The 10,701-nt window shown below is 40.9% G+C and overlaps 2 protein-coding genes across 8 annotated transcripts; one reads left to right on the top strand and one right to left on the bottom strand.

Annotated features, from left to right (window-relative positions):
• Positions 1-1,718: 1,718 nt before the first annotated feature.
• On the bottom strand, positions 1,719-4,921 carry LOC112278688 (uncharacterized). Of its 6 annotated transcripts, none has more exons than XM_024512312.3 (5): positions 4,736-4,921; positions 4,148-4,209; positions 3,415-3,933; positions 2,431-3,292; positions 1,719-2,195 (listed from the first exon to the last, which is right to left on the bottom strand). In XM_024512312.3, exons 3-5 carry the CDS (start codon positions 3,904-3,906, stop codon positions 2,164-2,166), a joined length of 1,386 nt encoding a protein of 461 aa, XP_024368080.1. In that variant the 5' UTR covers positions 3,907-3,933; positions 4,148-4,209; positions 4,736-4,921; the 3' UTR covers positions 1,719-2,163. The 6 variants fall into 6 exon arrangements, with proteins under 6 accessions (XP_024368080.1, XP_024368085.1, XP_024368083.1 ...); XM_024512317.2 differs by lacking the exon at positions 4,736-4,921 and adding an exon at positions 4,522-4,688; XM_024512315.3 differs by lacking the exon at positions 4,736-4,921 and adding an exon at positions 4,502-4,590.
• Positions 4,922-6,620: 1,699 nt separating this feature from the next.
• LOC112292882 (uncharacterized) lies at positions 6,621-10,478 on the top strand. 2 transcript variants are annotated; one of them, XM_024541822.3, is made up of 10 exons: positions 6,621-6,779; positions 7,044-7,233; positions 7,673-7,745; positions 8,050-8,110; positions 8,434-8,516; positions 8,807-8,901; positions 9,132-9,177; positions 9,465-9,544; positions 9,714-9,799; positions 10,059-10,478. In XM_024541822.3, the coding sequence occupies exons 1-10, from the start codon at positions 6,700-6,702 to the stop codon at positions 10,069-10,071; spliced, it is 807 nt and encodes a 268-aa protein (XP_024397590.1). In that variant the 5' UTR covers positions 6,621-6,699; the 3' UTR covers positions 10,072-10,478. The 2 variants fall into 2 exon arrangements, with proteins under 2 accessions (XP_024397590.1, XP_024397600.1); XM_024541832.3 differs by having other exon boundaries at positions 6,696-6,774.
• The last annotated feature ends 223 nt before the right edge of the window (positions 10,479-10,701 follow it).

Here is a 10,701-nt window from a genome sequence, read left to right as displayed (position 1 = left end):
CATTGTCAACAATAAATCTTTGACATTATCTTTTAACTCATATTGAAATTGATTGATAAGGATTTTGTCATTTTAATTCACATTTCAAGCAAGATTTTGGAATTCAATAGTATATATGGTAGTTGAACATAATTTTTGTCATAAAATTATTAGTTTGGTCTTTACTACCTTTTTTCAATTATTTTTTTTGAAGGTAGCCATAAACACTTTTAAGAATGAATTTAAATTATAGACAAGACATGAATCTTTTTCCATCAAAAGTGCAAATTAAGAAAAAAAAAACTTAGAAAATATGACAACCTTCAAAATATAATAATAGAAGTGAAATAATCCATCCACTTCTAATACAAAACAAGAGCAATAAGTTAGCACTCTTATCCAATTGTCAAAGATATGAATGTCAAAGAACCAAAAACTCAATATACTCTTATGTCACTTCAAAAGAATAGATATTCACCAAAACTAATATCGTACTGAAATTGGAATGAGTATTGTCAAAGACAAGAAGACTAAGAAGTCTTGAAATAAGTCTAAGGACTAGAAAGACATTGACAAGAGTGAAGAAGGCTTTACTCTTGCCTCCATATATACTATCTAACTAAGAGTTATGTGGCAACATTCTATAAGACCTCTAATATGTGTCCAACTTGCAAGACATGTGTTTTAACTTACAAGACAATATTTTTATATATATGCTACATAGTTAGCTTATAATACAAGCTACCAATATATGCAACATGTAGCTAACTATGTAGCGCAACTAAAATTGATGATTCTATTGACAGATATAAAGCGCATCTAGTTGCTAAAGGTTTCTTTGATATCTCTTTAGTTGTCAATAAGATTTCTCACGAATGTTAAGTTCATTGTAAAGTATCTTTATGATACTACATATTATATTTTATGTTACTCTAATTCTAATGCTAACAACATCCTCACGACTTATGCCGATGCTGATTACTGTGGTGATCTTGACGACTATAAGAGCCAGAGCAGAGTTGTTATCTTGCTCAACAAAGCCCCAATTCTTTGGCTCAGCCACGAGCAGTTATGCACTGCTAGCTCTACTGTGGAGTCTAAACACATTGCTGCATATCTTGCTGGTATAGAGACTATGTGGATCCATCGTTTGTTGCAAGATATTGGCTACTAACAAGCTAGACCAACTCCTCTTTTTTTGAATATTCAATTTGCTATACATCTGATTAATAATCACAAATATCATAAGCTCACAAAGCACATTGAGATTCAATATCATGTTGTTTTTGAGATTCAAGCTCAAGGTGATATCCATACCAGTTATGTTCCGACTGATCTACAACTTGCTACAAAAGCCTTTCCTGAGAAGTTCCATCGTCTTCGAGGACTCAAAATTGTCAAGTGCAGTAGAGTGGGAGAATTTTTGTATCAAGAAACTACATGTACCTTCTGTGTACCAATGTGTGGGAGTATGGGTGTTACATTGTTAACGAAGTACAATGTAGTTTAGTGTAGAGTTTCATTCGTCCGGCGCACCTTTCGAGTAGTACACCACTTGCTCTGATCGGTTTCTCTTTCGACTCTTTCAGTCTACACCCTGTAATGTCATGAGTAATGGTAGTACAGAGCTTAAGCCCTCATTATCATCTCTGTGTGATTATTGATGTATGTGTATGTTAAAATACTTGCACCAATAGAATGTCATGAGATCTGTCGAGTTTCGTTGTGACACACAAAAGTGGGGAAGTAATCATGTACTGCCGCTTCACTTACATGGTCATCTAAATTTAACAGCTAACAATGCCAGTAAGTCTGAACTCGCTAACACACCAGTCTCTACAACTCATCGAACCTAAATGTCTACAAACCATCCCCTGCACCTGATCTCTACATACTGTACAGAGAGAATTTTGAATATACTGTGACCAGTCGTATCCTCCCGATGCTGTTGCTAAAATAATGACTAGCTATCCTTTTCCGTAAAAGAGGATCGATCACACCCCATTGCGGAACTAAATAATTGTTTACATGCAGTTGATCCAGTACACATGCGCTGATGGATACTACAACTGCAGATTAATGCAACCCTTTAGATGAATAATGATGCACTTGAAAATGAAGCTACGCCTTTCCCGACTCTACGCACATACTCGAATGAAATTAATCTCTACACCACTGGAGTTATCACTGAGTCGGAGTAGCGAATATTTTCCCAACTGAAATAACACAAACACAGTCAGAATCCAAGTGAAAGTACTTGACAGCCAAGTTCAGAGAGCATGTCGTATCAAGGGAATAATAATAATGATGATAACAATCATATATAGATTGTTGGATATTACATTGTGACTGGGATAGCTCAACAAATGAATACCGCAGCTATAGAATTCAAATTTCCAGAAACCCGTACGTATAATTAAAATGAAGGAAGGTGAGGAGATGAAAACTCACATTCAGAGTTTGTTCGAACAATGACGAGAGACAAGGGTGCTTTGTTCGGGGGAAGCTGCAATCGCATCCTGTAGAGCTTCTGAGTAAGAGGATTCCGCATGCACAATATAATATCCTCGTCGATCCCCGTCTCAAGCTGCAGCTGCTCCGTTAACTCTTGCAGGCTGTGACCCTTGAACAAAAAGCTCCCGAAAGTTTCATCGTCATGAGCCAACACTTCACCGTCATCCTCTGCAATCGAGTAAAAGATTCTCCGCACATCAGAAGGAGACTTCGCACTTGGGGTCCTTGGGGAAGCTTTGCCCCTGCCTGCAATCTCTCCTTGGTCAATTTTGAGGTTCTGCAGTCGAGTTCTCGGTGATGGAAGTTCCGACGGTGGCGAATCATAGTCGTCATTTGAGGAAAGTTGGGGGGGCAGCTCTGACATTGTTGTACGGTGTCTGTGCTGCGCAGATCGTTGATTTGGCACTGGAGACGATGCCTCCGAAGACGATGAATAATCATCAGCAGTATCAGCATTTTCCAAGGGCTGAGTGGATGGTTGCGCATTCCTGGCGGGCAGGTCAGAGGAATCAAAATGCTCGTGCGGCCGTTTAGGTTTGGGGAGGCTCTTGTGAGCGTCACCAGCTGATGGCGCATTGCGCCTGTCACGCGGAGGGCTAGAAATTGGTGACAACCTCTCTGACGGAGACGAACTGTACTCGCTCGGAGCAGGAAAGAAATCCTCAGTAGGGGCCGATTGACTACGTTTCTCCCGGGAGTTTCGATTGTACATAGGCGGCGGAACCGAAGCCTCTGGATCGTAGGAGCTGTCTGCCCTCCGCGGATGCATTGGCGGGGAGTGGGATCGCGCTGGAGGAACCTGCGGATACACATGGACATGGCACAAATGACGATTCCTGACCAGTCTAGAGGGAAGAATGATCAACACCAGCACCGCACATGCATGAGACTGAAGTTTGTAGGTAGATGGGATGGCTGTACCTGATTAGGAGATGGTACTCTGCTGGCCGGCAAAGACTGCGAGTCTAGTTTCCTGACAACTTCAACCTCCCATTGTACCACATGGTAGTTGCTTGCCAGCACTGGAACATCATGAGTCACAGAATTCCGATACGGAGGCACTCCCCCATTCGCTCGAAGAAACTTATCGCCCTTAGTTTTCAGCTTCACGAAAGTTCCAGCGGCTATAAGCTCCCACTCAAGCGACGAGTCGGCCTTCGAAGCGAAACTCTGGATTACCTTTTTACCCGTAGCGCCCAACAGAAATGCGTAATCAGAAGCCATCAGGTAAAGATCGTACACGCTTTTCAGCCTGATGGCGTTCCGTTCTGGGATGAACTCAACTCGCCAGATAACACCATAGGAATTCCGACCTTTCTTCTGCGCGACTGATCTTCGATCGTCATCAGCCCAAAGATATTTGCCTGTGTGCGCCAACAGTCGCACCGAATGTGCGTCTCGGAAGAACTCCATGGCTATTCAATTCTGAGGCCTGTGCAACTAAGATAGAAGAAACACGGACGTGTCAGCACTGATTGAATATCTAAATTCGCAAAATTGCAGACGTTAATTTCAGACATTTGATTTTCAACGACGTGCCTTTCAACCTTAGAGTATTGGGGTGCGAGATTCCAATTGTACTAACACTTTCAAAGATAACTAAATAGAGAGATAAAACAATCTTGAAACCGTTATGAAACAAAAGCTAACGTACTTCCTTTTTCCGAATATCTTTAACACCTCAAAACATCAACTCCGTAGATGTACCAAGGAAACCTGAATCAAGAAAAAAGTTCGATTCATGAACAAAGCCGAATACGGAATAACAAGCCTTAGCGCTAAAACGATCAAACAAAAGATTCCAGATTTTCATGAACTAGACGAAGCACAACCACAAACCAGTGGATTAAAAATGAACGAGAAAGGAAACTCTGAGCCATTACTTCAGTCAAGTTCACAGTTCTAAAAGAAAACTTCGTACAGTGACACTATGACAACAGAGCTTTCAGTGTCAAGGGTCTCTCAAGCCACCAAGAAACAAAACCAAAACCCAGTTCTAAGAACACACATGGAGCGAACTCCGCCCACCCGAGCATCCACTAGATATGCCACCAGGGTTAAAGCTGCAACAATCCGTCGTCCCACCACAATACACCTCGAAAATCCGCCCTGGATTACGAGCTTCAATAGAAGTAAAACCCTACCTAACAGCGTCGCATCGTACGACACACCAGCCGTTCGAAAACAAAATAATCAAAAAAATCAATAAACAAAACCAAATAAAAATCGAGAATCAACCCACCTCCGAAATCGTCAAATAGACGTATCTCCAACCCCTGCAGACCTCCAAGAACCTCCAAGCTTCAAATCTCTAAATCTCTCGCCTTTACTAAGTCAACCCACACTCCGAAACTCAGACACACAATTCTCCGAAACTCTCCTACACTCCCACAAATCCTGAAGGACACGCAACCCTGCTCTTCCACGAAACACAAAAGCAAGACTCTCGATAGAGGTACGGGGACTATATTTCACTGCGGCAACGGGATCACCCGCCACAATCCCACCTCCTTCTCGTCCTCGTCCTCGTCCTCTAGCGAGTGAGTGAGTTCGTATTTGACCAAGCCTACGGGCATGAAAAAACAGTGGCGTGTGGGAGCAGAAGGAGCTGGGTAACAGAGTAGGGCTCCGACAGGGCCAGGGGCAGGGAGGGGCAGAGAGCTGGGGTCGGTGGCAGGGCGTGGCAGAGGCTGTGCATGTGTCAGAATGCGATGTAAGAACGGGTCTTTGGATCTTTTCCGTCGAGGTCAGGCTGGCTGCAGCTTCGCAGTTAGTGGCGATGCCGTGACTCTACGCGCCGCCCTATCTTTCGCTCTACCAGCTTCGATTTTATAAGAACCGCTCCGCTAAATGAGCGTAGTTTGCTGCCTTTCCACACACATTTCCACCCGGATCCGATCGCACATGGTCGGGACCCCAGATGTAGCTGTAATCCCACCTACGCTTTGCTTGCTTGGTTGCCTACACTCTTGTGCTGCTGTGGCTGCAAATTCCACCACCTGGTCCACCGATTCTAGTGCCGGCACCCAAACCTTGATGCACACTCCTCACGGCGGCCATGGCTTCGTTGTGGACGTTGTGGATTTCTCACTGCTATTAGATGCGTCGGTACACAACCCATGCGGCGCTTCTTCACGTGGGCTCCACAATCCCCCGTTGTCACATCTTGCTTGCATGATGTTGCTTCTTGTGGTTTCCTCCCAAGGTTTTTTTATCTCTTGCCCACACAATTCAATTACACTTACTGGCTCTGTCCTCATTCATTCATTCATTAATTCATTCCATGCCTTTCGTTGTCAATTTCTATTCTTTTTTTCCTTTTTTATCACTATCCATTCTATCTATCTATGGCTTTGACATGAGGTCTTCCCCAGGTTTGTTTGATGTGTTTTGAAGGCTAGTGGCTTAAATCAAGCATAACATTGATGTTGAAAGACTTAATGATATAAATTTTAAGCTTGAAAATGTTAGGTTGTAAGCTGGGAGATGTGGGATTAAATAATACATTACTAATGTTTTCAAAATACATGAACAATTTATAATTTCTTTTCATTGATTTTATATTCATGAATTTGGAAATCCAAAAACATTGAAGATGACCCATTGTTATACTGTATATATATATATATATATATATATATATATAGTGGACTTTATAATTTTTTAAATGCAAACACATATTACTTCGAAAAGTTGACATTAAAAAAGAAATAGACATTCAAAGAAATGCACAAAATAACAGTTCATGAAAATAACGTATTCTTCATTTATTTTAATCTATGAGGGCTTTTTACCTTACATTATGAACGCTTCCATCCTAAGATAGTTAACACTAGAAGCTTCCGCGAGTAAGAGAGTCCCACCAAGGCAGAAAATCATCCTCAAATTCTCATTAAACAATATAATCGTTAATCTTAAATGGATGATAAATGGAAACCAACAACCAAAGCTATGTGAGGAACCTATGAAGGCTAGGTACTGATACACGTATGGTACAGATATCGTCGTATAAATGTACAGATAAGATAGAGTACTAATACAAATACATTCTGCCAGCTCAGCTGTCGAACGTGGCAGCCACCTGGCATCGATTAATTTATGGTCTCAGAAGGAGTGAATAGAGTGGTCGGGACTTCCGAGTTTGAGATTGGACTGATTCCATGAAATGTCCCAATTAGGGTTCGATTGGGAGTTGTGAGCGGGCAGATGAGCGTGGAAGGATCCATTGCCTGGAGATCACGAGTCGCAGTTCTTTCGCAACTCGGAGAGCGCCTGGTACATGTAAGGCAAGCATGCCATTTGTCTTCTTGTGTAATTGTTATGAAATACGAGCTTCGCGGTCGACACTCCGGGTTAGAACGTCGAGTTTTGCGACGTCGTGTTACGAAATCCTGCGAATTATCTTGTTCACTTGGGAAGTTTAAATTCGACTTCGAAGGAGGAGCTGATGTGTGAAGTAGTGAGTGATATCTTCGACTATAGGTTGGATGGTTGGGAAGAGCAACAATTGTGTCATATTTAATGTTTGAGGAGTTTTCGGCGGTTCGCAGTGGACAGAGGATTCGCGCAATGGCTTGCGTAGCAGCTACGATTGGTGCTATGTTGCCCTCTTCAGCGGTTTCTCTCACCATTAGCAGGATTCAGAATTCTGCGTCCGCTGTCACTCAAGCGACTCTGTTAGTGCCTTGTATCCAATCACGTCGTTTGTTCAAGCCGAATTTGGTACAGGATTTGCAGCAGGTGAGTTTTGCCTTGTGCCTCGGCCGTACAATTCGTGGCATTGCGCGTTGCATAGCTGTCTCATTTGTATTTTATTGCCAATTGTGTTTTTCTTTCCTGTTTTTGTTCAAGCCTTCTCACGAGAAGTATATTATGCTCTGCTGAACGAGCCTGAGTTTTTGGGTTAAGTGGTTAATTGGAGCCTCGAGTCAAAGGGAACTTCATCTCTTTGCATTTGTTGCATCAACTGCCAGTGCCACAATTTGCACTCTGTACTATTGTAATGAACATTTGTATCCATTGCATACCTTAGTGAAAGGATTATGTTTCTGCTACTACCGCCTTGTTTAGAACCACCTAGCATATTCTGAATTTCATGACGAGAATGATTGAGGTTGGATAGTTCATTAATTCTACTACATTTGTCTCGACTGACTGTACATATGCATTGTGCTGGCAGGGTGTGAAATCATGTGGCATCTCCAGTAGACCAAGTCACCGCAATGTGACTTGCGAGGCTGGCACTGAGACAGGTTAGGATTTTTCTTAAGTAAGTTGAGTTTGTCACAGTCAACGTGAGAGGGTGCTTACACCTGTTTCTGAGTTGCTTCTTTAAAACTGGAGTACAAAGGGAGAACCACGCATCGATAGCGTTTTTTCAGCAGCATATGATCGGGTATTTCACTAGATCGGATCCATTTGAACAGTTTTGTATGAAATAAAAGTTCAAAGGGTTTGGATATTACAGTTATCCAAGACACGAGATGTTTTCTTTGTGAGGCTGACTTCTAACCAAGGTGATGAGCTAAATCCGGGATCCTGAATATGGTGGTGCAGTGTCTTCCTCGCCTGGAACAGTCTGGGTCCAACGTACTGTTGAGCTCCCACCCTTCAAGAGGTATATTTCTCATGTCTAAGGTCATGATTGATTATGCAAGAAAACTTTTAAACTTGTCATCGGTACTATCTTGTCAAGCAGGTAGTTTTTATTTTTATTTATTTTTTCTTTAAATACTTTTTATGGATATTGCTTGTAAACTTTACATTACTCTAAGTGGAATTTTGTTATAGATGCTTAAGCTCGTGTGGTCTTGTTCTAAGTGAGAAGTTAGTGTGTCTTTTATTTTATTTTTAATTTTTTCTTATCCTTGTCCTCGGGTAGCAAAAGAACTGAGAGGTTTTGAATTTTTTGATAAGACCTGGCGGAATGACTGTTTGCAGGGGCTGCCATATCATTACTAAACAAATTTACAATGCAGTTCCGGAGATAAACCAATTTAGAGTTGGCATTGCTCATTTATTCGGTATATTCTCTCTCAAAGATGTCTCTCGTCTCAAGAGAAGATAAATATTTTGTTCCATTTCATTCCATTCTTCTTTTATGACTAATTTTGAATATTCTAAAAGTCTGCTAAGTTTTCAAGTTGCGTTTCTCTTTTTATCTTCAATGATGAAGTTCTGTTTTATAAACGCATATTTGCGTAGCGTTGACATATGGTACGGATTGTGCTGCTAATTCTGTTCTACCCTGTCCTGTTTAGTCCCTTGAGGTCACATTCTCTAAAAACAGTTGTGCTTTGGGGTTTTTAAACAGTATTGCACACTTCTGCAAGTTTAACCATCAATGAGAATGCAAGCTCTGATGTTCCTTTGGATATGGAAGACGCTTTGAATCGGATTGTGCCAGAGGTATGTACCTGCTTGTATTGCTGGTAGGATTTGACCAGTTGAATGTATTCTATTTCTTCAATGGAGCTTCTTGAAATATTTTGTGTATGAAATGTACTAAGTATAGAGTCGGATTTGGTTAATTTAATGAGAGCGTAAGTAACCAAATATCTGGGTTGCATGTAACTGACCAGCACATTTTTTTCTCTAGCCTTATCGGCATTTGAGTCCTTCATTGTGCATCTTTGCAGGGAAATCACTATCGTCACTTGGATGAAGGTTACGATGACATGCCTGGTAAAAGTTTGTTTCCCTCATTGTCTTCAATGCGAAATGGTTGCAGCACGCAATAGTTTCTTGTGTTTTCGTAATTTCAAATGGGTTTATGAAGAGCTTGTGAAACATAATTTTTTTGAAAGCGTCGCAGTGGATCTTTTTAGGGTGCATTAGTGGTGGTCATTCGTTTAGTTTTTATCGTCTCACCTGAGAGGCAATCATGGTGTACTTGAAATGCTCATTCAAAAGGACAGGTGTGTTGTAGCTGAACCTCATAGGTAGTCTAACATGTTATCTCATGTACTCAGCACACGTCAAGGCTTCAATGATGGGCAGCTCTTTGACTATCCCAATCACCGGTGGGCGCTTCAAGCTTGGAATCTGGCAGGTACTATCAAATGTTACTGTTCTTAGTGTTAATGAACTGCGTCAGAACTTGACATGTATTCTTGTGTATGTTGGGGGGCACTGCTTAATTTGAGATTTTAAACTTGTGTTTGGAACTGCATAATACGGTTTGAATATTCATTGAAATCTCATGTTGATTGAATCTGAAGGGTATATGGTTGAATGAGCATCGGAACTACGGGGGCTCCAGAAGTATTTGCATTACCATACAAGGCGAAAAACGTGCAGATGGAAGGTATGAGCGTAACTTTTTTGCCTCTTGCACTTCAATACTGAAATTTCCTTAGGTCTAGTTTCAACGCTCCTGACCTTCTGATTCACCACTAAGACTTTTCAAATCTAATTCGACCAAGTTAGTAAAGAAGCATACATACTGATTATTTCTAGAAAGTTTTGGCTTCATGTTTGCTAGAATCAAACTATGGGGTGTTTTGTGGTGTTTTCTGTTGCACTGAAAATGTATTAAATTTTTATGTGCCATTATGCCTTTCCAGGGTTTACAAGTGAATCACTGTGCCATAGTTTGTGTCCAGTAAATCATGTATGCACCAGTTAATCGTGCAGAACCATGAACTCGCACTGAATGGAAGCGGGTCAAGCTCGACAGGCTAGTAGTACTTCATCATGAAATAACAAGTTGTAATTACAAAACCATTTCCAGGTTCTTTGTATTTTAGTACGAGCAATACTTGTATGAAGTGAAGTTGGCTCTTCAGAAAATTGTCCTCTACATCTACATCAGAATCTGAAGCAAGTGTATGTTTACATTTGCCCAGTGCCTGGATACAGGATTGTTAAAACTAGTAGAGAATATATCTGAACATCTTTGACAACTTGTAACCTCAAATCATCTGCCCAATGGATCTTTGGACAGATTTTTTTCTTCTTGAAGGACTCTAATCAACCTTTTTACAGAGTTGGTAGTACATTTCAAAAATTATATATATATAATTATATGTGAACATTGTTTTAAGGAAGTTAAGGTGTAAGACAAAGAGACAAAGAAGCCTTCTCATTGGCCAAACATGGGAACATATATGGAAGAGGAAATGGATGGATGGTAGTGCCCAACATCACATGTTTCTGTTAATATAAATATATATACATATATATATATATACCTGTGTACATATTATG

This window comes from Physcomitrium patens, chromosome 2, assembly GCF_059467195.1.
Source record: "Physcomitrium patens ecotype Gransden chromosome 2, ASM5946719v1, whole genome shotgun sequence".
In the NCBI taxonomy this organism is placed as follows: domain Eukaryota; kingdom Viridiplantae; phylum Streptophyta; class Bryopsida; order Funariales; family Funariaceae; genus Physcomitrium; species Physcomitrium patens.
This window is presented reverse-complemented; position numbering and strand designations above follow the sequence as displayed.